At 51.4% G+C, this 23477-nt stretch overlaps 6 protein-coding genes and 1 non-coding gene across 7 annotated transcripts; 4 read left to right on the plus strand and 3 right to left on the minus strand.

Annotated features, from left to right (window-relative positions):
- Positions 1 to 566: 566 nt before the first annotated feature.
- On the plus strand, positions 567 to 728 carry LOC112883640. Its single transcript, XR_003226894.1, has one exon. It is a non-coding gene; the product is annotated as a U1 spliceosomal RNA (small nuclear RNA).
- Positions 729 to 2842: 2114 nt separating this feature from the next.
- On the plus strand, positions 2843 to 4473 carry LOC112883140 (protein ALTERED XYLOGLUCAN 4-like). The gene has a single exon (XM_025948382.1). The coding sequence runs from the start codon at positions 2854 to 2856 to the stop codon at positions 4282 to 4284; it is 1431 nt and encodes a 476-aa protein (XP_025804167.1). The 5' UTR covers positions 2843 to 2853; the 3' UTR covers positions 4285 to 4473.
- Positions 4474 to 5739: 1266 nt separating this feature from the next.
- LOC112883011 (protein ALTERED XYLOGLUCAN 4-like) lies at positions 5740 to 7482 on the plus strand. The gene has a single exon (XM_025948223.1). It carries the CDS (start codon positions 5879 to 5881, stop codon positions 7289 to 7291), a length of 1413 nt encoding a protein of 470 aa, XP_025804008.1. The 5' UTR covers positions 5740 to 5878; the 3' UTR covers positions 7292 to 7482.
- Positions 7483 to 8233: 751 nt separating this feature from the next.
- Positions 8234 to 11064, minus strand: LOC112879683. Its single transcript, XM_025944045.1, has 2 exons — positions 10153 to 11064; positions 8234 to 8738 (listed from the first exon to the last, which is right to left on the minus strand). The coding sequence occupies exon 1, from the start codon at positions 10897 to 10899 to the stop codon at positions 10156 to 10158; it is 744 nt and encodes a 247-aa protein (XP_025799830.1). The 5' UTR covers positions 10900 to 11064; the 3' UTR covers positions 8234 to 8738; positions 10153 to 10155.
- An 861-nt stretch (positions 11065 to 11925) lies between these two features.
- LOC112882540 lies at positions 11926 to 12923 on the minus strand. The gene has a single exon (XM_025947620.1). It carries the CDS (start codon positions 12541 to 12543, stop codon positions 12166 to 12168), a length of 378 nt encoding a protein of 125 aa, XP_025803405.1. The 5' UTR covers positions 12544 to 12923; the 3' UTR covers positions 11926 to 12165.
- Positions 12924 to 14308: 1385 nt separating this feature from the next.
- Positions 14309 to 17543, minus strand: LOC112881614 (probable serine/threonine-protein kinase PBL28). Its single transcript, XM_025946394.1, has 7 exons — positions 17140 to 17543; positions 16729 to 16992; positions 16407 to 16591; positions 15690 to 15888; positions 15445 to 15608; positions 15235 to 15339; positions 14309 to 15131 (listed from the first exon to the last, which is right to left on the minus strand). Exons 2-7 carry the CDS (start codon positions 16814 to 16816, stop codon positions 14805 to 14807), a joined length of 1068 nt encoding a protein of 355 aa, XP_025802179.1. The 5' UTR covers positions 16817 to 16992; positions 17140 to 17543; the 3' UTR covers positions 14309 to 14804.
- Positions 17544 to 19854: 2311 nt separating this feature from the next.
- LOC112879553 (RING-H2 finger protein ATL48-like) lies at positions 19855 to 23192 on the plus strand. The gene is made up of 2 exons (XM_025943825.1): positions 19855 to 20157; positions 22808 to 23192. Exons 1-2 carry the CDS (start codon positions 20043 to 20045, stop codon positions 22993 to 22995), a joined length of 303 nt encoding a protein of 100 aa, XP_025799610.1. The 5' UTR covers positions 19855 to 20042; the 3' UTR covers positions 22996 to 23192.
- The last annotated feature ends 285 nt before the right edge of the window (positions 23193 to 23477 follow it).

Genomic DNA, 23477 nt, shown 5'->3' on the forward strand with positions numbered 1-23477 from the left:
GGAGCAGAGCTGTAGGGGAACTTTTTTTCAGTTTAGCCCTTGTTAATCTACAATTTTAATGATAGCATGTGCAAACCAAAATTTCGGAAAACTTGACTTTTGGCTTTTTGGTTGCTCCAATAAGTTTGGCACGGCACAACTTGTCACGTGGCTTAGCCAGTCATGATAGAAGTTATAATGCCGATCCCTTTGGCAAGATTAAAATGGCAACTTATTGAAAATTTAGATCTTATACATTTTCTATCATTACATTTTTAGGTTAAAAGGCTAAAATAAAATAAAAAAGATGCCAGCTGTAGTGTACAAGTATGCGGCAGGCTCCCTCAAACGAATTTCTCCCTGCATTGAGCTGGGCCGTACACACCGGGCTGGCCAGGACAGCCCATGCTGCTCGCCTGGGCAGGGATGGCTTGGGCCGTGACAGTTTGCAGATATAGGCCAAGCCCGCGCAAATAGAACAGGGACAATCCACCTGTTTAGCGGATGAAATAGTACCACATCGGCTAATGAAACCAGGGGAAGAAGCTAGGGAGCCCATAAAGCAATGCCAAGGGACACCTTAAAACTCACTTACCTGGACAGGGTCGATGGCTGATCAAGAAGAGCCATGGCCTAGGTCAGTGGCCTCCATTGCACCTGGGATGAGCACTGGCTTACCATCTTCCTAAATGGGAGAGTGGATGTCACAATTTGTGGTAGAGGGGGGTACGCGTTCGCGCGGCCCCTGCCAAATTGCTAAATCAAATTTCTGTAGTGCTGTTTTGGTGTTCTATGCGGTTTCGAATGAATTTGAATTTGGTGCGCACTTGGGGTTTCGAATTTTGTTCGAGGCAAAGACCGAGTGGGTCCGGTTTGTGACGAGGGCAGAGGGCGAGAGTACCTACAAGTGGGCCCAAGGCGAGAGTACCTACTTGCGGGCCCCACGGCGCCATGTGGGCCATCGCTGATACGAGGGCCGCCTCGCCAGAACCGCGGTGCCCGGGCCATGTTTGGCCCAGCCCATGAGAGAACCGTCTCTGCTTTACCTGACAAGTGACAACCCCGGGCCGGCCGCCCGGCCGGCCGGGGCGCTCGCTCGCTCGCTAGCACTAGCAGGCGCAGCGCTGTGCCTGATTGTCGGTGCGCCGGCCCGGCATGCAGCGGCCGGCGCGGCGGAAGAACGTGCGGTGCGGCCGTGGATCAATTTCTGCACAGAAGTGCGGGCCACGACGCGACGCTCCCGGGCACGCGCACGTCTCCAGCTCTCACCCGGGAGCGACCGGCGCACAGCAGCATCATTCTATTCCATCTGAACTTCTGAAGCAAGGACACGTCTGATCCTTATAATGTGCAGGAGCAGGACGGCTGCAGACCTGCAGTTGTCAGTTGATTGGATCTCGGTTCTTTTTGTGTTTCCATTGGCGTGCTCGTCGCTCTGTTTATGGTGTGCATATTTCTGCTCATCCTTTTTAATCTCTGTATGACACTAGAGGAAACGGATTTAGATAGCGTTTGGTTAGGAGATTTGTAACGTAATCAGATTGTGACGAAAGATAACATATCCCGTTAAATCTGTTTGGTTAGATACGGTTAGTAATCGGATACCGCGTAATTCAGTACCTGGCTATTCATATCCGATTCCCTCATCCGTCGCTGTTATCGCTTCCTGTATTGCCGTCGCTCGAATAATCGAGCGCTGCCTGTTCTATTACCTCGTCGTCTTCCTCCCGCCCCTTCCTTGTTCCCCAATGCTAGGAGCTCGCCGGTGGCCCGCACTGCTTTCTTTCAGCAAGATTATTATACACGGCTACCTCTGATTCTACCCATCTTTATCCTGGTCGAGCAGCTCTTCTCCTGAACGCTCCCTGCACAAGCAGCTCCATCCATCCCCCTTTGTATTCCCCCTGCGGGAGGAGCTCTACCGGTGACCAGCACCCTGCCAGCTCTGGCAAGAGCATCATAATCGTTTCTTCCCCTCTCTCCGGCATCAAGAGCATCATAAATCGCTTCTTCCCTCTCCTTCCAGATGTGATCTTCTCCTTCCAGATGTGTTTTCTTCTACTCAGCGCCTGCTGCTTCTAAGTCAACAACGGCGTGCTTCGTAGTCAGTGCCTCGGTGGTTCTAACTGCTACAGCTGCAGATGGTGGAGCTTGCTAGCGTCTTCAGGGTGAAGTGGAGCTCCATTCGCTGCTGCTTGGGAAGGCCGATGCCTGGCGATTGTGGTTGTGGCCGGCTGGCCGCCTCGCACTCATGGGATGGCTCTCTCTCTCTCAAACACTTTTCTCCGTGATTTGATACCGTTACATTTAGCAACCAAACAAAGACAGTAATTTACTGATCCCACTTACGATACCACTGCAACCTGATTTCATTTCCATTTGCGTTACCAGTGTTTGAACCAAACACTATCTTAGAGTATTGGACATTGTCTTAAATCAAACCGACGAAAGTTTGCCTAGCTCGATAATGTAACAAATAATCATGGCATGATATGTTGATGTGTGGCAAGTGTCGGTTAATGTCTCATTGTTTGCGTATGGTATTGTTGCCTAAGACGTCGTGCTTGGGTGAATGTCATCTGCACACACCACATCATTAGCCCACCTCTAAGGTCACCGTTAAAAAAAACTACTAGGAAATTGCCCCTTGATCCTGTCCACTAATAAAACTTCAACCACCATCCATTTCCTCTCTCTCCTCTGCTCCCAGATTAAACCACAATTTTTTGTAATGACAAGATCGCCGGCCTTCGGCTCTGACCTGAACAGCTACTTCCCCATTTGGCCATTTCAGCCATCAGCGCAACAAAACTCTCGTCACCCTCACCCATCGTCAGCTGGAGGTGGCGCTGGATCGATCCTCGATCCCGTCCCATGGGTGCCTCCACCCCCCGCCACCATTCCAGCAGCTCGACCCTCCCGCGATCCCTCCTCGCCAAGCGGATCGTCACCTTCGCGCTCTACGCCCTCATCCCGCTCGCCCTCCTCCACTACCTCATCTCCCTCCCTTCTCCTGCCCATCAGACCGCCGCCGCCGCCACCTCCTCCTCCCCGTCACCGCCGCGGGGCACCAAGGTCGCCGCGGTTAAGGAGAAGGCGGTGGCCGCGGGAGCCAAAAGGACGCGCGCGGCGCCGCGGTGCGACTACTCGGATGGGGCGTGGGTGCGGAGCGCGGCGGCGCCGCTGTACAACGGGACGAGCTGCGGCGGGACGATCAAGGCCGGGCAGAACTGCGAGGCGCACGGGCGGCCCGACGCGGGGTACCTCCGCTGGCGGTGGCGCCCGCGCGGTTGCGCGCTCCCGCCCTTCGACCCGGCCGAGTTCCTGCGCCTCGTCCGCGGCCGCCACGTCGCCTTCGTGGGCGACTCCCTGGCGCGGAATCAGTGCGAATCCCTCGTCTGCCTGCTCAGCTCGGCGTTCCCGGCCCACCTCGTGCGCGGCGCGGGCGGCGGCGACGGGGACGGCGACGGCGACGAGCTCCGCAAGTTCCGGCGGTGGGCGTTCCCGTCCCACGACGCCACGGTGTCCGTGTTCTGGTCACCGTTCCTGGTGAACGGCACGGAGAAGGCCAAGGGGGGAGCGGCGGGGCTGGACCACAACCGGCTCTTCCTGGACCAGCCCGACGAGCGGTGGGCGGCGGAGCTCCCCGGCATCGACGTGGTGGTGCTGTCCGCGGGGCACTGGTTCCTGCACCCGGCCATGTTCTACGACCGCGGCGCCGTGGTCGGGTGCCACCACTGCCCGGAGCCCAACCGCACGGAGACGGGCTTCTTCGGCGCGTTCCGCCTCGCCGTCCGCGGCGCGCTCCGCGAGGTCGTCCTCCGCGGCGCCCGGGCGCAGCAGCAGGAGTGGCACGGCCGCCGCCCGAAGCTGGCCGTGGTGACGACGTTCTCGCCGGCGCACTTCGAGGGGGACTGGGACAGCCCGACCGCGTGCGCGCGCACGGAGCCGTACGCGCCCGGGGAGCGGGGGATGGAGTACATGGACGGCGAGATGCTCCGCGCCGAGGCGGAGGAGGTCACGGCGGCGGCCGCGGATGCCAGGGCGCGCGGGGCCGGCGTCACGGTGGAGGCGCTGCGGGTGACGCGGATGGCGGCGCTGCGCGCCGATGGGCACCCGGGCGCGTACATGCACCCGTTCCCGTTCGCCGGCGGCGCGAGGGAGCGCGTGCCCAACGACTGCGTGCACTGGTGCCTGCCCGGGCCCATCGACACGTGGAACGAGATCCTGCTGCAGCTCGTCAAGCGCTGGGCCGACGGCGCCGGCGCCGACGCCGCCGCCGAGTCCTCGTCCTCGTCGCCGTGAACCTACTTTTTACCACGCTCAGACTGAAGGGACACTAGTAGGACGGGGAATCGGGTTCTAACGCCCTCGGTAAAAACGAGCAGCTGAGGTTTTTGGGTGGTGGTAGTAACAGTTTGAGTGGTTCTGCAGGTTCTTTTGCGCTTGTTGTATTGCTTTCCGTCCTAGGAATGATGGAATCTGGAATTAGAGAAATCCGTTTAAGGTAAGCTCCGGGTGCATTTTCGTAACCTGTGCTGGAGTTACCTTGGTAAAAGAAATACTCCACGAGATGGCAATAGGATGGCACCGTGATTCTCTCCGAGACGGAGACGGAGTCGCACGCGACGCGTCGCCCTCCCGGAAAGGCCTGGAGCCCTGAACCCGCGCCGTCCGGTGCGGATCGCATCGCGCACCCGGTGGGTGGTCTTGCGTGATCTTCCGGTGCGGTAAGAAAAAATAGATCCCGAGTCCCGCCGTACGGATCGGTCAAACTGGTGGGGTTAAAACACATGGATATGGCCAAAGGGGAGAGGCATACGGCATCGACCACGAGAGGAAAGTAGAAATCGCCCGGCCGCGTAGCGTCGGCACCTCGCCGGCGCTCGAGATCTCGTGCCGCCGTCCTCAGTGTCACCGCCTCACAGGCGGCCTGGTAAGTGGTGATTCCAGGGCCGCCTAGAGAGAGCAACCGTCCTTGTAGCACACCCAAGCGCCGCATGCTTCACCTTCGTTGATCAGCCTAACTTGCAGAGAACTTCATTTTACAGAGAGAGAGATATGCACAAAGCCCCGCAAAGAATAAAATCGAAGCTTCAAACTGGGAGGAAAAGAGATCCGCGTGCTCTTTTCAGGTTGGAAGCCGTGACGCACGACTCCATGCTCAACCTTCAGCTGACTGTTACCTATCCTTCCGGTATCTGGCCCTCACAATTTATGCTAAATGTAGCGAACTTGCTTATCGCCTGAAGTTACACCACTTCCAGTTCGGTGCATCCAGATTTCGTGCCTCCCAATGGATGAGTCAACAGTGCTATCAGTTCTTAAGTTCGTGTCAGCACTCACCACCGAGCTGCAACCCCGTTGGCCCATTATCAGGCACCTGAAGTTGTTCTTGGCCGTGTTATCCATAAGCTCGGCACTAGAATGTTTCAGAAGCAGTGCCATAGCCAAGAATCAAGAGTGGGATGCTAAGCAAGCAGTGGCAGAGGCGCTGGGTTTAAGCAAGATTCGATCCACCTCAGCCATATGCTTTTCAACTAATATTTGAGTTGGAGACAGGGAAACAGATGCTCGTACACCGCCCATACTGACTATTGAGAAGAGGGTCGAGGAAGAGGGAAGATCGTCACGAAGAGCGAGGGTGAGATCGCCAAAGCCTCTGCAGCAGCGCCGGGTGAAGGTGGAGTCAGTACAGGCAGGCCTAGGAGAGAGCTCCGAGCTCACTTGCTTGCGAGAAAAACAAATACACGTGCTTTTACGACGACATAGCAAAGACCCCAAAATCCAGGTCTTAGCGACCCCACCGGGCACCGGCCCATTTGAGCCACCCAGGGCGCCTCGCTGCCTCCACTCCCTATGCGCGCCTCGTGAGCTCTCTCGTAGTCTCGTATGCCGGATGGCTGGATCGATCCCCATGGGCGCCTCCACTCCTAGCCACCATTTCGCCTCCTCTTCCTTCCTCACCAAGCGCACCGTCGCCGTGGCGCTCTACGCGCTCATCCCCCTCGCCCTCCTCCACTACCTCCTCACCCTTCCTCCCCCTCTGCCCCCTCCTCACACCACCGCCGCGGCACCCTCCTCCCCGTCGCCGTCGCGCCAGGCGAATGCCTCCGCTGCTGCATTGCCATCACCGGAGGCTTCGGCCGCGCGGTGCGACTACTCGGACGGGGAGTGGGTGCGGACCGTGGCGGGCCCGCGGTACAGCGGGGCGAGCTGCGGCGAGACCATCAAGGCCGGCCAGAACTGCGCGGCGCACGGGCGGCCCGACACGGGGTACCTCCGCTGGCGGTGGCGCCCGCGCGGGTGCGCGCTGCCGCCGTTCGACCCCGCGCGGTTCCTGGGCGCGGTGCGCGGCCGGCACGTGGCCTTCGTGGGCGACTCGCTCGCGCGGAACCAGTGCGAGTCCCTCGTCTGCCTGCTCGCCTCCGCGTTCCCGGCCCGGCTGGTGCGCGGCGCCGGCGGGGGCGACGGGGACGGGGACGGCGACGAGCTCCGCAAGTTCCGGCGCTGGGCGTTCCCGTCGCACAACGCCACGGTGTCGGTGTTCTGGTCCCCGTTCCTGGTGAACGGCACGGAGAGGCCCAAGACACCGCCGCCGGCGGGCGGGCTGTACCACAACCAGATCTACTTCGACCAGCCCGACGAGCGGTGGGCCGCCGAGGCCCCGGGATTCGACGTGGTGGTGCTCTTGGCGGGGCAGTGGTACCTGAATCCGGCCATGTTCTACGACCGCGGCGCCTTCATCGGGTGCCACCGCTGCCCGGAGGGCAACCGCACGGAGACGGGCTTCTTCGGCGTGTTCCGCCTCGCCGTCCGGAACGCGCTCCGCGAGCTCATCGCCCGCGTCGCCTCCGCCTCCTCCTCGCCCGCCCGCCCCCGGCTGGCCGTGGTGACGACGTTCTCGCCGGCGCACTTCGAGGGGGAGTGGGACAGCCCGACGTCGTGCGCGCGCACGGAGCCGTACGCGCGCGGGGAGCGGGAGCCGCTGTACATGGACGAGGAGATGCTGCGCGCCGGGGTGGAGGAGGCCGCGGCGGCGGGCGCGGACGTGACGGCGCGCGGGGCGGGGCTGGCCGTGGAGGCGCTGCAGGTGACGCGGCTGGCGGCGATGCGCCCGGACGGGCACCCGGGCCTGTACACACGGGCGTTCCCGTTCGCCGGCGGCGCCAGGGAGCGGATGCCCAACGACTGCGTGCACTGGTGCCTGCCGGGGCCCATCGACACGTGGAACGAGATCCTGTTGCAGGTCGTCAAGCGATGGGCCGACAGCGTCGACGCCGGCGCAGCGTCGGCAGCGCCGTCAAACTAGTCGTCGTACTCGTACCAGACTAGTAGATTCGAAGTCAGGCTATCTCCAACCGTCGTTCTTTATATCCTTCTCTATCATTCGTTTACAGAATTCTCTACAAGATTCTCTTCTATATCTTATTTCTCTCCAACAATGTTCTCTAAATCTCGTTCTCTATAGATTAAATTCTATATTAGAAACATATTTTGTTCCAAATTTTCGTACGTACATATTTATCATACCTCAAATGATATGGACATATTTTATTTTTATTTAATTCAGTGTTTAAAACATAAAGAAAAAATAGAGAAGAGGATAGAGAGGAAACCTGTAGCGTTCTCTATTTTAGAGGACCATTTAGAGAACGCTGCTGGAACAATAGAGAACCAAATCTTCTCTGTATATACGGTAGAGAACGGTTTAGAGAGCACCGTTGGAGACAGCCTTACCAAGTGGTCGGTTGGACGGGTGAATTTGGTCTAAATTCTTGGAACTCGGTTCGAATGAGAAATTTGTAGAGCCATCATTTTGTCCAAATTCTCCGACTACATGGAGTTAGGTCTGCAGAAGCCTCGTCCCTGCAGAAGATGGCAGCATGCGACAATGGCCCTGAAATTCGGCCTGAACGTGAGGCGAAAGGTGCGGATCGCGGTGACGCGGTCTTGACCTTTTCCATCAATTAGCGGCGCTCGCTATGCTTGCTACCAATGACATTCTGCCCAGAGACCACTGGCCTGTTCATGGTGATCTTGGCTAAGTCTGGACCTGATCACCTGAAACATACTACCAGTTAAACAAAACATAGTGAGTTATGCTCAGTTCAGCTTACAGTTGTATAAACATGGCCTGGTTGTCAGCAATAATCATTTACCGACATCACAAATTACTCAAGGATGAGCGATTTGCGTGGCCAGTTATTACAATAAAAAAAGCCACAGCAAAAGCGCACTCTGCAAGCCACGATCATCGAACTACCAGAGTTGGTACACTAACCGATTACAATAAAAAAATGTAACTTGGAATTCTATACAGAACGGGTTCTCCTGACAAGGCCGAACATCAGGATTGCAGCCTATTTCCAAAAATGTTAACAAAAAAGGCTTCAAGCACAGAACATACATGTAACGCAAATCTGGTGGGCGAAAGAACGGAGAGCACAGGTGGTTCAGGGCACACGAACACAATAACTAACAACATTCCTTACAGTAAACTTCAGGACAAGTGATACACTATGTGAAGTGTCTACAATGGAGGAACATCAAATACATTATCAACCAAAAGATTAAAGAAATGATCAAACAAAATACTGTATGTGTTAGGATACAGTATGTTCTAGCCTTCTTCCAAATGTAGTTCCTCCAAAGAAGGCAAATTGGACGTGCAAATGCCACATTATCACTATGTCGTCCTTGTTAAATATGATTGTCCATCCATGATGTTCTAGATATTTTACAAAATACAACAGCACCTGAAAAACGACCATGCATTAGATTAACTGTGATCACCATGTCAATACAACTGCTTAGTAGAATATGGCTTGAAAGTGCCCCTGGCTGATCAAATACAAAATATGCCTGTGGATACCGTTAGCAGTGATGAAGAACATTGAATAAGCACTGTTATACAACACGCTACTAGGAAAATTGATCATCAAGAGAACGTCTGTACCCCACATTTTGGACACTGGAATGTTGTCTATAAAGCACAAGGGAAGCTGGTGTTGTAAATCTGTTAGCTGTTTTGAAGACTACAACAGATAATGTTGGGAGAGAGAATACACTTCATCAGGTTAGTTCATTAGTTCTAGAGATTAGTTTCTTAAGGTCAAGTCTCCTCGTATATATAGGGATGGACTGCATCTTCTTTCAATCAAGCAATGAAGAAGAATTAATCCCAAGTCCCCTAATAGTCTAGTCTCCCTCCAAGCCGACTCCACCCAGCTATCTTCCCCGTGGTGTTTACCCCTAATGAAGTACGGTTCATAACAGCAAGTCACCCACACATCCCTTGCCTTTATCTGATAAATCCAAATCCTTCTATGTTTAATAGTTTACAAAGTTAAAAGTACTGTGGTGAACATTCTAGTACAAAAGGCAAAAAAGAAAGGAAGGAACAGATAAATTGCGAGAATGATTTATATTATGTGGTTGTTTGCTTTGTATCAATTATGCTGAGAACAAATAAACAACCACATAATATCTACAACGATGCGACGTATGATGTCAATTTGTTCTGTGCTAACATCTAAACTCTAAGATACAAGATTAGTGGCCATGACACACAATCTACTTCTTTTGGTGGCCATATGCTATAATTTTGTTTGTTTATAAATTTGGTTTAGTAGCAGTTACTTGACAATTTAGTCTTAAGATTTAAAACTACATTTCGATACACAACTAAATCCTTAATATCTTAGAGCCTATGCAATTAGATATGTATCTGTTAAAGCAAAATGGCAAATGATCTTACAAGAAGGACATACATCTACAAATCAATGACACACAATTATGCAACTCGGTACAAATTTGTTATTCACAAGCTACAAAGATGAGGAAGGAGTTAAGAGATATTTCTCGTAATGCATCTAGAGTGGTTTTTCTTTTGGGGTGCGTGCAGCTAGTAGTACCTTTGCTGTCACTCCTAAGATAGAACCAATTATTACGTTGCTACTCTACTACTCCCGGTTAGTCCACTCTAATTCAACATTCGTCAAACAATTTGTACCAGCTCCTAGTTGTTTGCAAACTACTCATGCCAATTGCTAAATCGGCAAAGATTCAGCATCAAGATTAGAAGTTCCCTGCCCAACCTAAAAAGAACACTACGACCACCGAACTGGGAACTCAAATCTAAGATCAAGATCCAGTTGGAGAGCATCTTACCTCTCAGTCGGCTCCAGCTCCACCACTGCCGCCGAGCGGGTAGGACACGAGCTCTCTAACCGCAGCGCCGACCTCGACGAGCGCGATTTCCATCCCGTACCCGGAGACGGGGAGCAGCTTGAGCTCTCGGAGCACGCAGAAGGCCTCGGCCATGCGGCCGCGGGGCACGTCAACGGCGACGGCGCATCGCGGGACCCAGTGGTCCGGCCGGAACGCGTCGGGGACCTCGACACCCGCGTCCTTCCGCAGCAGCTCGCAGAGCTGCGCGTGGAGGCCCAGGAGCGCGGCGGAGGGGGTGGGCGCGAGGAAGAGCACGTTGTCGTTCGGGGAGGAGGCGGCGGCGGGGAGCGCGGCGAGCGAGGAGAGCGCGAGCGGGAGCGGGTCGAGGCGGGACGCGAGCGCCCGGAGCGAGGGCCCCAGGCGGAGGAGCGGGTCCCCACCCGCGCCGGTCCCGGGCGGCGGGAGTGCGGCGGCGGGGAGGTGGAGCAGCGGGAGGTGCGGGCGGGCGGCGGCGTCGATGAGGCGGCTGCCGAGCTGCCGCCGCGCCAGCGCGTTCCACGCCTTGAGCACCTGGTTCTCCAGCGCCGGGTCGAAGTAGAGCTCCACCGCGTAGTGGAACCCGACCGCCCCGGAGGAGGGCGGCGCGGAGGCGCGGGGCGTGCCCGGGGGAGTAGTGGAGACAGCGGGGGCCGAGGGGCCGCCGCCGCCGGCGGCCCCGGCGGCGGAGGGCGCGGTGCCTTGCGCCATCGGGATGGGGATTGATTCCGACAGGGAGGCGAGGGGGGCGGCGGAGGGGAAGGGCCCGGGTGTCGCGAATCGAGTGGGAAGATTGGGAGAGATCTCGCCTGCTCCGCCTGCTCGCTTGCTCGTGCTCGGGCGTGCCTGGCTCCGGGCTCAATGTGGTGTGCACGCTTTGGACCTGCTCTGCCACTGTGCTACTCCGTGGTTGACTGGCTGGTACAGTGGGGAGTCACTGACAGGCGGGACCGCATGGTTGAACTGGTGAATTCGCTGTTACCTCCAGGTGCTGAATCCGCAGGGATGATGAACTTTGGTGCTGCTGCCTGGTATTTTTTGTGTTCTGCAAAGGATCCAAAACAAATGAAAACACTTCCTTGCAGCATCGAAAATTCAGAAGGTTCGTTGTAGATGTGGCATTTCGTGCTCTCGCGGCACAAGCGTTTCTTCTCTTGGCTTTCGTTAACCCAAAGTCAGGGCGAGCGGTGGCTTGCATTGTTTGGTTCCATGATGCCAATGCTTGTCTTGCCAAATTCCACCGAGTTTATGAAGCATTTATTTGTTACCAACTTTGATAGGTTCCTTCCTTTATTGGGGCTCTCGTTTCTTCTCTACGCCCGGGCTGTCGAGCTAAGAAAATATTGGCATCGCGAAACTTTGGCAAGGACTCGAGCAAATTTGTCACCAGATAAAAAACAATTCCTATGTTACCATCATTTTCCGTTATGCTCAAATGGGGGAAGATTTTCTTCTATCTTGCCATAATGCAGAACCTATAGTTTCCCGTAGCTCCATCACCATTGCAACTGGCATCTAGATACGAGTTTCCTTCGAAACGAATTTCCAATTAGAAGTTCTGCTTGATCATATCCTTCTGCCGTGTGTTTGGCTTGTGGTTTTATTTTGCTCAGGAAGATTCCTTCAAACGTCAAATGATTTGCTTGCTCGTTAATATGGTTTCGGTGTAAAATGGTAACCTGGGGCATTGTTAGCTACCAATGGTGACCTCTGCTTCGACGACAACACGAACTCGAATTAACAGATAACGCGTAATTCAACTCAAATTGTCGCCGCAAAGCCAAATAATCCACCGAATTGGCATCAATTGGGGCAGTTTGAGACAATGCAAGTTCACCAATTCGATCACAAGAACCGATCCCCTCGCCTTCCAAGAACAAGAGCAAGATTGGGATCTACCAAAAAAAAACCCCCTAGACCTCGGCTCACCAGCTCGCTAGATCTCTTCGGCGAAAGTACAGGAACAGCAGCGACCCTCTAGTTGGAGCCAACGATCCAGCCCACGGTCGTCGACAGCGCGCCCCGGGCCGCCGCCGCCGCCCCCGTCCCAGCCGAACTCCCCGCAGGCCCCGCCGCCGCGGCCGCGGCCGCGGCCACGCCGGGCGCGCACGCGCGGGAGGTGGCGCCGCCGAGGTAGTTGCTGCCGTGCGCGGCGGCGAGGCGGGAGACGTCCTCGTTCTTGACGACGACGATTTCCTCCAGCTGGATCCTCAGGTACGCCTCGTCCTCCGCCGTCAGCTTCCCTTTGGCATTCTCCTTCACCTCCTCCTCGTCGGGCCCCGGAGCCGCAGACGCAGCCGCAGCCGGAGCGGGGGCAGCCCGGCGGCTGCTGACCATGGCGGCGAACCTCTCCATGAGCGCCAAGAAGGCCGGCGAAAGCGCCTCGCCCCCTCCCTCCCTCCCTCCCAAATGGCCGGCCGCCCAATCGGCTCGAGGATCTTGTCGAAGAGCGCGGAGATGTTCTTGCTAGCTACCCGCCGCTGCTGCGTGATTGCGTGCGGGTTGGTTTGCTTGATCTCTGAGTATATATGAGCGGAGACGGTGGCCGCGGCGGTGCCCGAGTCCGAGCTCGGCATCGGCGCCTGTGAAAGGCTAGCAACAGAGCGTGTGGACCCCTTGCGCTCGGGAATCGATGGCAAGTTCCGCGCCGCGTGCTGGACGCCTGCACTATTGGGCACGCGATGGGAGTTGGCCAGTTGGGCTGGCTTGTTGGGCTGACCTTTCCGTTTAGTTGGGCTACGTCATGCACATCTAATAACCAAAGAAAAGAAAAAAAACCCCTAAAGAAGGTCATAGTTCACATCGCACAAATTAAATTCCAGTAGCATCAGTGGTTTCTTACCCTAAGTTTTTTACAATAAAATTATACTTCAATATGTTTGTATGATATTCTCTCGAGAAAAAAAGATTCTATTCTATGAAATTGAAACTTATGTAATTGCTCCAGCCATATATATTTTCTACAAATTTTGTACGGGTTCATTAACAACCACAAATATTCTCTCTATTCTAAATTATACGTTATTTCTGGATGTAAAGTCTATGCACCTACAAATATCAAAACAACCTATAATTATTAGAGCGGAGAGAATACATTCTTGACTCCTTGTTATCGCCATAATTTGGACAGGCCGGAAGTGGGCTGTGGAGCAAGATGGGTTTGGAGGATAACTATAATGGGCTTGTGAATCGGACGCTGTGCGGTTGTTTTGGGCCCAGGGAGGCCGTGTAAATAATTTAGATATAGATAGTTAAGATTCGTGTCGTGTTTGGTTAGGGTTGGTTAAGAAAGATAAGTCTACGAACTATAAATATGTACCATGAGTAAACAATAAAGACAGAATCATTCATCAACAACTTTCGGCGCATCGCCTCCCCTGTTCTAGGGTTTTCTCGGGTAAGTGCCGTGCGACCCCGATCACGCTCTGCGTGATTGGCGTAGCATTGCTCTTGCTCTCTTAATTTATGTGTTTCTCGTTCTGAAGTATTGTTGATAACGAGTAGCACTGATTATCTTAACGCACATAGAGTAAGTTAATTTCTTTATATTCCGATCATGCTCTGTTTTGTTACTCATAAGTGTTTAGTAATCATCGCGTCTGGTCCCAGGTGCAATGGTTGCATCTTGCTTTATTCTTATTAGTAGATCCAATCTGTTATGATTAGTTTCTGTTCATCAGAGATTTAGCTCAATATCTACATGATTAGGCCTTGCAAACGAGTTGAAAGTTCCGGCGGTGTAATTAGTGTCGGGTAGCAGCTTAAAAGGAGATTGTTCCGGGAATCGGCTTTTCGGTTAGTTTTTAGGCCTCTGTTTAGGTTGTTATTTCGTTACTTTTTGGTATTCGTTAGGCTCAATCACGTATAAGATGTTCCGATTATGCAGTGAGGGTTTTAATCGTCGTAGGTTGGATTAGATTGATATTTATGGAGCGGGATTTATAGCGTTATCGAGCACATATATTGTTTACTTATAAAGCCGATCCGGTGTTGATTCAATTGGCTCTTTATAGCCGATACTGGGAAGGAAGCGATGAGCCGATCACGGCTCGGATTAATGTTTACCCGTATCTTTGCATGCAGGAATTTAATACATCACACCTTCCTGATCTGGTATAGGGTCAGGTGGCACGCCTAGCGACTCTGAAGCCAGGGCGTGTGCCGAATCTCTAGGCCGTTGACCGAGGGACCGGGGCCCATCAGCAGTCTCGAAAGTCTCCCGACTCCCCGTGTTGCCCACTGCTCGCACGCGGGTTTTGACCGACAACACACCTTGCATGCTTGCACACGCGAGATCTCTCTTCAATCTCTCGTATAAGAATTTGCGGTCCCAAACAGAGCCCTTTATTGTTTGGTGTCCACTCCTTTTTTTCGAAAAAAAAAAAAGCACTGCCCTTTTGCAGACCGAAATGCATTCCTATCGCAGTGAGAAGTTACTATAACCCTGTACAAGTATCACGATCATGAGATCAATCCTCTCCAATTTTTGTTTCAACCAAACAAAAGCTGCAGACCTGCAGTTGCAACCCATCCAGCAGCCGCGCCCCGTCTCAAAACCCCACGCGTGGGCGTGGCCTGCGTCCCCCTCCAGGCTCCAGGCACCCGAGCGAGTGCGATCAGATCTTCATGTTGGCGTACATGATGAACTGGAGCTCCTTGACGCAGTCCGGCATCGACGGCCGGGCGGCGCCGTCGAAGGAGACGCACCGCGCGGCGAGCCCGGCGAACATGGACACCGACTCCACCGTGTAGGAGCCCTTGGCCATGTCCCGGTCCACCACCCTGCGCAGCTTCTTCCGGTCGCCCACCGCCTGGTGGATCCCCACGATGAGGTTCTGCTCCTGGGGACCCTGGCTCAGGTCGATTGCGCGCCGCCCCGTCAGCAGCTCCAGCAGCACCACGCCGAACGCGTACACGTCGCTCTGCAGCGTCAGCTTCCCCGTCTGGAAGACACGAAGCATCGGCAATTTGGCATCGACGTCGCAGCGGAAAGAACCTGAACTGAATGTGCGAGCAAGATCATGGCGATCGAGGTGGCAGACGTACCAGTGCGTACTCAGGGTCGAAGTAGCCGAAGGTGCCCAGCACCCGGGTGGTCGTGTGCAGGTCCTGGTCCTGCTGCATCAGCTTGGCGAGCCCGAAGTCGGAGATCTGGCAGGGTTTCGGCGATGCAATGCAGAGGTGACTAAGTTTTCAGTTTGAGCAGGGATTGTTAGGAGGACGCCACCACCAGTGGTAAGTGGTAACTGAAACTACCTTGGCCTCGAAGTGTTCGGTGAGGAGAATGTTGCTGGACTTGAAGTCTCGGTGGACGACGGGGACGCCGACGGCCGTGCTCGAGTGCAGGTACGCCAGCGCCCTCGCCGCGCCCAGCGCGATCCGCAGGCGCAGCGGCCAGTCCATCTTCACCTCCCCGATGCCTGAAGAAACGAAATGTCAGGCACATGCATACTGTGGCGTTGCAATTGGAAGAGGGAAAAATTGGGGCTTGTTGGTGTCACCGTTGAGGATGTCCTGGAGGTTGCCTTTGGGCATGAACTCGTAGACCACGAACCGGTGCTTCCCGTCGGCGCAGTAGCCGATGAGCGTCACCAGGTTGGGGTGGTCTAGCCTGCTCAGGATGTCGATCTCCACCCGGAACTCGCGCTCGCCGTCGGCGTGCTTGGAGGTGGGCAGGTCCATCTTCTTGATGGCGACGATCTTCGCATCCAGCAGAAATACAAGCTCATACGGTTAGAATCAAGTTCTGAACATTGCAAGTGGATTTACTGAAATACAAAACTACCGAGAAATTATGAACTGAAACGAAGAGCATGTTAACGCTTCTGCTCAAAACTTCGGTGTCAAGTTTTATCATGACAAACAGAGAATCAACTGACGTTTGATAAAATTTGACTGGTGGTTGCCACTTTGTTTTCTTGAGTGGATGTTCAGACAAAATGTCACACCACCCTGATCGTTGCTGTCTGCTGGACATATCACATCCAGGTCAGATGACCAAATACATTCAACAAAAAAGAACCTCTCTTCCAAACTGAATCATTGGTGCTAGGACTTCCAGCAATCCGAAATGTGCTTCAGATGAAAGCTACTAAAGGACAAAATTGACACCAACGTCTGAGCTTAAGCAAACAGCTTAGCGTGCGTCTACAAATTCTGAAAAATGAGCCCCGCGCCGACAGGAAGGAAATTGACAGGAATTGGTGACTGAGAAGCACCTGGCCATCCTTGAGCACGCCTCTGTAAACCCGGCCGAAGCCACCCTTGCCGATGAGGTTCCGGTCGCTGAACATGTTGGTGGCCTCCTCCATCTCCTTGAGCGTGAACACCATCGTGCAGCTGCGCTTCTTGGGCGGCGGGCTCTGCTCCTTCGCCTGCCACAGCTCGGCCGGCTTGTACACCCCTGCAGAAGTGCAGAGGAGTTTCAGATCATCAAAATTCCATGAAGGCATCGATGGGTCAACTGAAACAACTCCTGCGTACTACTTGGAAACACACGCATATATGGAAGGAAAAAAAAGAGAGAAATGGTTCGCTCACATGGATTCAGCTGATCAAGTGATCTGCTTCTCCTCCTCTTGTTCCAGGATGAGACTATGTTGAACATCTTGAACCCTCCCTTTTCCATTTGCACCCAAGAAATCTCGCGGTTCGTCGCGCAAAGATCCTCACGCAGGAACTTTGTGATGCATCTAGTTCGAAGATACCTTCCCGTGATGAAGAACTCGATCAGAAATATTCCTTGCTCCGGCCCAAGGCACACACGGGGCAGCACGCTTTACCAGAAAAGCACATGCCCTGGAACTGCAAGAATGGTTGCCACTGCAAGTATCAGTTCATAGAACACACAGCATGGTATCCAATGCAGACTTCATATCAAAAACTTGCACTCCTCTCGGAAAGGGAAAAAACAAACACATGGTGACCAACAAGCAAATTAACAACGCTGACCTGAACCGATCGAGAAACCGCCCGCGGTGCGCCGCCGATCACAGAGGAGGATGTTGGATGGTCAGGAGCACAGGGACGAGAGAGGACGGCAGGGCACGGAGGTGCAGTACACAGTGCAGGCGTGCGATGATCAACTCAAGGGTAAAGAAGGAGACGGTCTCTTGGGGGCCAAGTAGGGTGACGAGACGCGCCACCTATAAGCGGGGCTTTGGCCAAGAAGTAAAGGGAGGACAACGCGAAGCCGAGTAGGAGTGGGCATTACATTAGCAGCTCGCAAGGCATGTCGTCGCATGTACAGAGAGAGAGGAGCGTGCTTCCGGGCCAAGAAACGCCGAAACCTCCGGTGTGCCTTTGCGAGAAGCGGTAATGGAGTTTGAATGAGGAGAGCCTGCGTTGTTTGGCTGGTGCAGCAGGATAGGTTTCCGGGCAGAAATCGTGGCGAAACGGTGAGTGGGGACGGGGACGTCTGGAGGGAGGAGTGTGACGGGGGGTGATGGCGACCGAGGACGGACGGAGCAGCGGTGGTGGAGGTGGCGGTGGTTGCGATGTAGCCGTTATCAGGAAGCTGTCAGGCTCCATTAGTGAATTTCTTCAGTCCTGACCGAACCACAAATCCACATTTACTAATCCAGATGACGATCTCTTCTTGGTTCCATTCCGTCCACGACTTTTGAATCAAACTTTTTTAGACGAATAAAAAAGTGAGAGCAGAGATGTTGATTTGCTAATTGGCAACGGAAAAGCTTCAGGGAGGATTAGGAAGAACGGCGACAGGTTCGAGGTGGCAGCAGGAGCAATGGACAATGGCTCGATCGGTTGACGCGGAGGGGGAGGGCGATCGAGCGGTTGATCGGATCCGGCTGATCCCGACGCGGTGAAGAGAGTAAGGCGGACGACGGGTGGGGGAAGGTTTGTTTCGCAAGCGTTTCCTGGTTGGAGGGAGATCAATCCTCTGAAGCTCTCTCTGATGGCGACTGGTTGGTTAGTTCGTGTTGTAGGTGAGGTGGTTGGTTTTGGGTGCGGGTCTGACGAACCAATGACCAAACTTGCCACTCTTTACGGTTGTGTGAGTGAGGGAGGAAACGGTAGGAGTGTTAGATAGATTACGCACAGGCTGCACGTTTGTATGACAAAATTCAGAGGATGTCATCAGACTAGACTTGTGAACTAGTATTGACCAAAATATCTGAGACTTGTTCTGAGAATTTTTTTTTCCAAAATATCTAGCAGGAGTGTCCTTCGAGATCTGCAGAAGAACGTCGCGGCAATTGGACAGAGTTTACCATCGTGGACTTCGGTGGTAACCTCTTCTTTCTTGCCAATCCTTTCCTCTTTGAGACTGACATATTTATCAACATCATTGGTGCAGATCATAACAAAATTATTTAAAGTCAACATATGATCCTACCGAGCAGGATGTTGCACATCCTTATACATACAACAAAGGTTTCACGTGATTGCAAACCGGAACATAATGAAGTACATGAGTACCAAACTTTTTCATTGTACAACAATTTTTTTAACATCAAGTCATCTTGATATCGACTACACACTGAATTTCTTGATCTTCCTCGACAAAGATCCAAATAAGATATACTTCCTCCATGCAGATTGTTGCAATTTTGTCCTAAGCCGGACTTTTTTTTCCCTTTAACGTTAGCCAAATTTACAAAAAGAAAAAAAATGCTACAGCATCTTTATATACTTTGACCATCAATTCCTCGTACACTATATCATCAATTACTACAAATCAGTGTTGTATTAAAAGATTTGTGAAATTCCCCTTGAAATTTTTATACAGTAGGCATGCATATAGTTTGACTAACTCATGATCAAAGCTCATAAAATTTGTTTTTAAAATCCTAATATGACCTAAAAATAAATGGAGAGAGTACTTGTTTTGTTTTATGTTTTGCTGTTTGAATGTTTTATTATTATTTTTTAACATGCGAGCAAGCTTTTCTTCTTAGTTCATTTCAAAGAACTGCTTCATTAAAATCAGTCTAAAATCATCTCCTTTTGTTTTTTTTGCTAGAGTACTGCTAAGCTGCATTGAAAACTCTAAACAGGCTCGAATATCTTTTGTAGCAAAGAGTGCATTCAAATTACAGAATCCATATACTAGGTTCTCTATCTCAACGTCCACAAAGGATGATGTTTATAAAGCGATGCTTTAAGTTATCAAAAGATAAAAAAAAGCTATGCTTAATTTTGGCATATCTCATCGCAGACACTCCAACTTAATACCCTGCTTATGTTCGAAACATAAAAGTATCTCCAGTAGATTACTTATCTCTCTTTTCAATAATAAAAAAGTATTCTTTTAGTAATGAAAGGTGTTCCAGTAAATTATATCAACTCCATCCTTAATGCCAAAATATTTTTTGATAATCATCTTAATACACCTTCCTCTTGCTCAAATGTAGAGAATTGCTCCATCTACTCTATTTATAAAGTATCATTTGTTATCAAAAATATAAAAAGTGTTATTAGTAATGGAGAGAGAAGATATATAAAATATGAGAGATGAGTAATCTGCTGCACTGAATTTGGTTCATCCAAAACGAATTTAAACGCCGATCTCTCAGAATAATTATTAATACTAACAAACGTGTTCTAGACCGGTATTACGTCGACGACGGAGAAAGGGGTCGCACCGGCCCGGTTGTCAAGTTTGGCACCACAAGAACGCGCAGTGCTTTCCCCGCTGCCCACAAGGCCACAACGCCAGTCCACCCTCGGATCACAATTCAACGGCCCGAACACCTTCTCACCAACTCAAGAGCGGCGGCGGCAGCCACCCTGCCTCCCGGCGGACTCGATCGAAGCGCAGCGCAGCGCCGCCGCTGTTGCCAAAGGCTCTTTTCTTTTGTTCCGTCCAACACCACCACCCCGGCGACGCTATGGAGAAGAGCAGTGGCACCGCCGCTGGAGGCAGCGCGCCGCCTTCGCCGTTCCACATGGAGGATTTCCAGCTGGAGGGGAAGAAGCCCGTCAAGAACCCCTTCGTCCCCATCGGTATGTACGCGCCTTCCTATCGTTGATGCACGCGGCCCCTTCTCGCGCTGGGAGACGGGGCGGAGTAGGTTCAATCGCCGTGCCCCGGATCCAAGGTCGTGGGATCGTGATTCTTTGGGGATTTTAGGCGGGGGATTGGGTGGGCGGGGGATCTAGCTCGTTGCTTTCCAGGACCGTGGTTTTGTTCTGCTGACCGGCCAGCAGCTACCTCAGGATTAAAATGGGTCAACTGGTGTGAAATTGAATGCTAACATAATCCATAGGTGCTGTACTGCTGTGATGTATTCTGTCTGTTCGTTGTAGTTCTTTTACCTCATGCACATTCTTATGCGCATTGACCCAGTAACTGCACACATACGGCTCAATCGGAGAAAATGAAGTTCCATCTTGTATGCAGACGCTGGTTGAAATTTTTAGTTTTATCGGTTGTCAAAAAGTACATATATATTTATATATTAGATTACTTTGTTGAGGACTGAGTTGGACAAACTGGGCAGTAGACCAGATGATAATTTGGATGGATGTTTATTCAGTGGCCACGTTTACGATTTTCTTTTACATTTTGGTGCTTCTCTATGAAAGAATGATAAGGGCTGAGTTGTTTAAGTATACGTGCATGGTAGGAGAATCAATGTTTCTTATTCCAGATGTTCATTTTGCTGATCTAACACATGCGTTAACTGGTCTGAATTAGTTAAACTAGTTTGATGACATCTTGTGCTGCTATTTGTTACCTGTCCTTTCTTGTTTAATATAATTTATTTGCGCCAGTCCCAGTCTCACTAAGGAAGGGGTTTAGGGGAGGGAACAAGCTGACCCCATTACGGTTATCTGGCTCCACTGGGCTCATTTGCAGAATGCAAATGAGTAGCCAGATTATTTTGACGTTGCCTTGGAATACCTGCTTATCATCACTTATGCCTCAATCTTATAATGTATGGTTACTTGGGTGATTGCTCACTGAGTTCTAATTTCTAAAGCCACAAAGACTGATAAAGTTGACTTCTCATTAATTCAAGTCCTCTTAGCTTATTGAATGGTTTCATTAATAATTCAAAAGCAGGTTATATAGTATATTGCTCCTTGGCTGGGTGTATGAGAACAATAGACTGTGTTGTGATCAGTAGACTGTTGATGAAAACAAAAATGAGGTAGCTAGGGTAACTCAGGGTAAATTATAACTGTTTAGATGGGTATGTGGAAGTTCATCTAGTTTTGAGCACATGCAGTGGTGATGCTTGGGTGTGTAGTATATAGTGGATGTTGGAGTCAGGATGTGTAGCACCTCCATGACCACCACCTCAAGCGTCCACTTTGATCATGCCCTTATAACAGTTATGTGAATCATTCTTCAAGAGGCGGATGTTCTGGAACTCATGAAACACTTTTGAGGCCTTTAACACAGTTCAGCTTATTTCACATCTATAGGCATCAGGTTTAAGTTGATTCATGAAGTATAAGCTAGGCCAGGGTCCTACAATTATCTAGATTTAGTAGGAAGTATTTGATTATATCGATATTCCTCTATTTTTTCCTCATTTAAACACTCATACCATTCAATCACGTCTTTACTGCACTTTCTGGATCTGCCAAACATTTTTTTTGTGTACTAGAATTGAATCATATTATCATTTTACTCTACTTTTTTCTCAAATACGTAAGAGATCTGCGTTCATTGCATTAAGAATAGAAGAAAGGCTAAAGTAGCCATACAAACCCCCTCCCCCCCCCCCCCTTTTTCCTTAGATGACATACGTGCCTGTTCTTAACATGAGGCGACCACACCTACCCAAAACACTTGTAACCACCAGGTCGAGCAGCAACCAGACCACTTAGGCCTTTGGCGCCTGCATGCATCCTAGATCAGCTTCGTCCTGTGCCAGGAGAAGAGCCTGATCAATCCTAGGCGAGGCACCATTGAATACTATATCGTTCCTCATCTTCCAAAGGATCCAGGCCCCTAGAACCACCAGCGAGTGAAAACCTCGGTGAGCTTCTTTGTTGAGCGTCTCACCAGCTTGCTGCCACCATTCAAAAAAACCAGCCAAGATTGTCTGAGGTGCGAGATCAAGGAGATCGAAGCATCGCAGCAGCTGTTGCCAAAATTGCCTGGAGGAAACACATGCACGCAAAAGATGTTGAATTGTCTCATCCTCCTGATCACAAAAGGGGCAGCGCTCAGGATGAGGAAGACCACGCCTTGCGAGCCTGTCTGCTTTCCAGCAGCGATTGTGTGCAACCAACCAGAGAAAGAATTTGCACTTCCTTGGAGCCCAAGTACTCCAAATCAGCTTGCTTGGTTTAAAATGAATTGCCCCATGGAAGAGAGCCTCATAAGCTGATTTACTAGAGAATTGGCCAGACGCTTCGAACCTCCATTTGTGCACATCTCCACATCTGGTTGCACCAAGTCCCAGATATCTAGGAATTCAGCTAAGACCGCAATAGAATATTGGCCTTGGATATCTTGCAACCCAATGTTATCTGGTAGTGCTTCCTGAACCGTCATTTTACTTTACTGTTGCCCATGGAGATACTAATTCGCATTGCTGCTAAAATTCTAATTTATTATCTTTGTATCATTGTCGACTTCACCTTATATAGTCACTCGAATTAATACACTCCTATAATTTGTTGCATTTTCGTCCAGGTGCATTGGTGACTGCTGGAGTTCTGACTGCTGGTCTGATCAGCTTCCGATATGGGAACTCTCAACTGGGCCAAAAACTGATGAGGGCGCGTGTTGTTGCGCAAGGTGCAACAGTCGCTCTAATGATTGGCAGTGCTTACTACTATGGTGATCAAATCAAGCTGTTTAAGAAAGGATCTAGCCCATGAACTTCGCTGGATCGGATGTTGCTCCTTTTAGTATATGGAATGCCATATGTACGCTGAAATTGCACCTGGATCCTGCTGTGTGTCCCTCCTAACATTGGGCTTAACCCTGTCATTTTGGCCTGACATGTAATAGCTAACCAGAAATGGGTATTGGTTCAATCGGCAGGCCTGATAATAAATAATTTATTTGTTGATTAGTTTGTGCATCATTTATTAAAATAATCGCATGATTTTTTTGATCTTTCTGACAAATGTTGTTGCACGATAGACAGCTCAAGCGCATTTAGCCATGATACTTTATCATAGACGGGAACTCCTGCTGTGTGTGCATTTGTTGTTTCCGTGATTTGGCTGTGACGAACTTTGTCATCTGTGATACTAGTTCAGTGACTATGCTGCGTTTTCAAACTCATATGATCTTAGCACCTCCCAGATAGTGGCAGTGGGAGACATGAAGCATGATCAATAAGCAAATGTAACAT

This window comes from Panicum hallii, chromosome 2, assembly GCF_002211085.1.
Source record: "Panicum hallii strain FIL2 chromosome 2, PHallii_v3.1, whole genome shotgun sequence".
NCBI lineage: Eukaryota > Viridiplantae > Streptophyta > Magnoliopsida > Poales > Poaceae > Panicum > Panicum hallii.

Bases quoted from the DNA above. Each gene is read 5' to 3' on its own strand.
- LOC112883140 (XM_025948382.1), top strand. From the start codon at position 2,854: ATGGGTGCCTCCACCCCCCGCCACCATTCCAGCAGCTCGACCCTCCCG.
- LOC112883011 (XM_025948223.1), top strand. From the start codon at position 5,879: ATGGCTGGATCGATCCCCATGGGCGCCTCCACTCCTAGCCACCATTTC.
- LOC112879683 (XM_025944045.1), bottom strand. From the start codon at position 10,899: ATGGCGCAAGGCACCGCGCCCTCCGCCGCCGGGGCCGCCGGCGGCGGC.
- LOC112882540 (XM_025947620.1), bottom strand. From the start codon at position 12,543: ATGGAGAGGTTCGCCGCCATGGTCAGCAGCCGCCGGGCTGCCCCCGCT.
- LOC112881614 (XM_025946394.1), bottom strand. From the start codon at position 16,816: ATGGAAAAGGGAGGGTTCAAGATGTTCAACATAGTCTCATCCTGGAAC. The intron at 15,889-16,406 runs GTGCTTCTCAGT...CTGGATGCGAAG, and splicing joins GCGTGCTCAAGGATGGCCAG to ATCGTCGCCATCAAGAAGAT. The intron at 15,132-15,234 runs GTACGTCTGCCA...CGTGTCTTCCAG, and splicing joins TCGACCCTGAGTACGCACTG to ACGGGGAAGCTGACGCTGCA.
- LOC112879553 (XM_025943825.1), top strand. From the start codon at position 20,043: ATGGAGAAGAGCAGTGGCACCGCCGCTGGAGGCAGCGCGCCGCCTTCG. The intron at 20,158-22,807 runs GTATGTACGCGC...ATTTTCGTCCAG, and splicing joins GAACCCCTTCGTCCCCATCG to GTGCATTGGTGACTGCTGGA.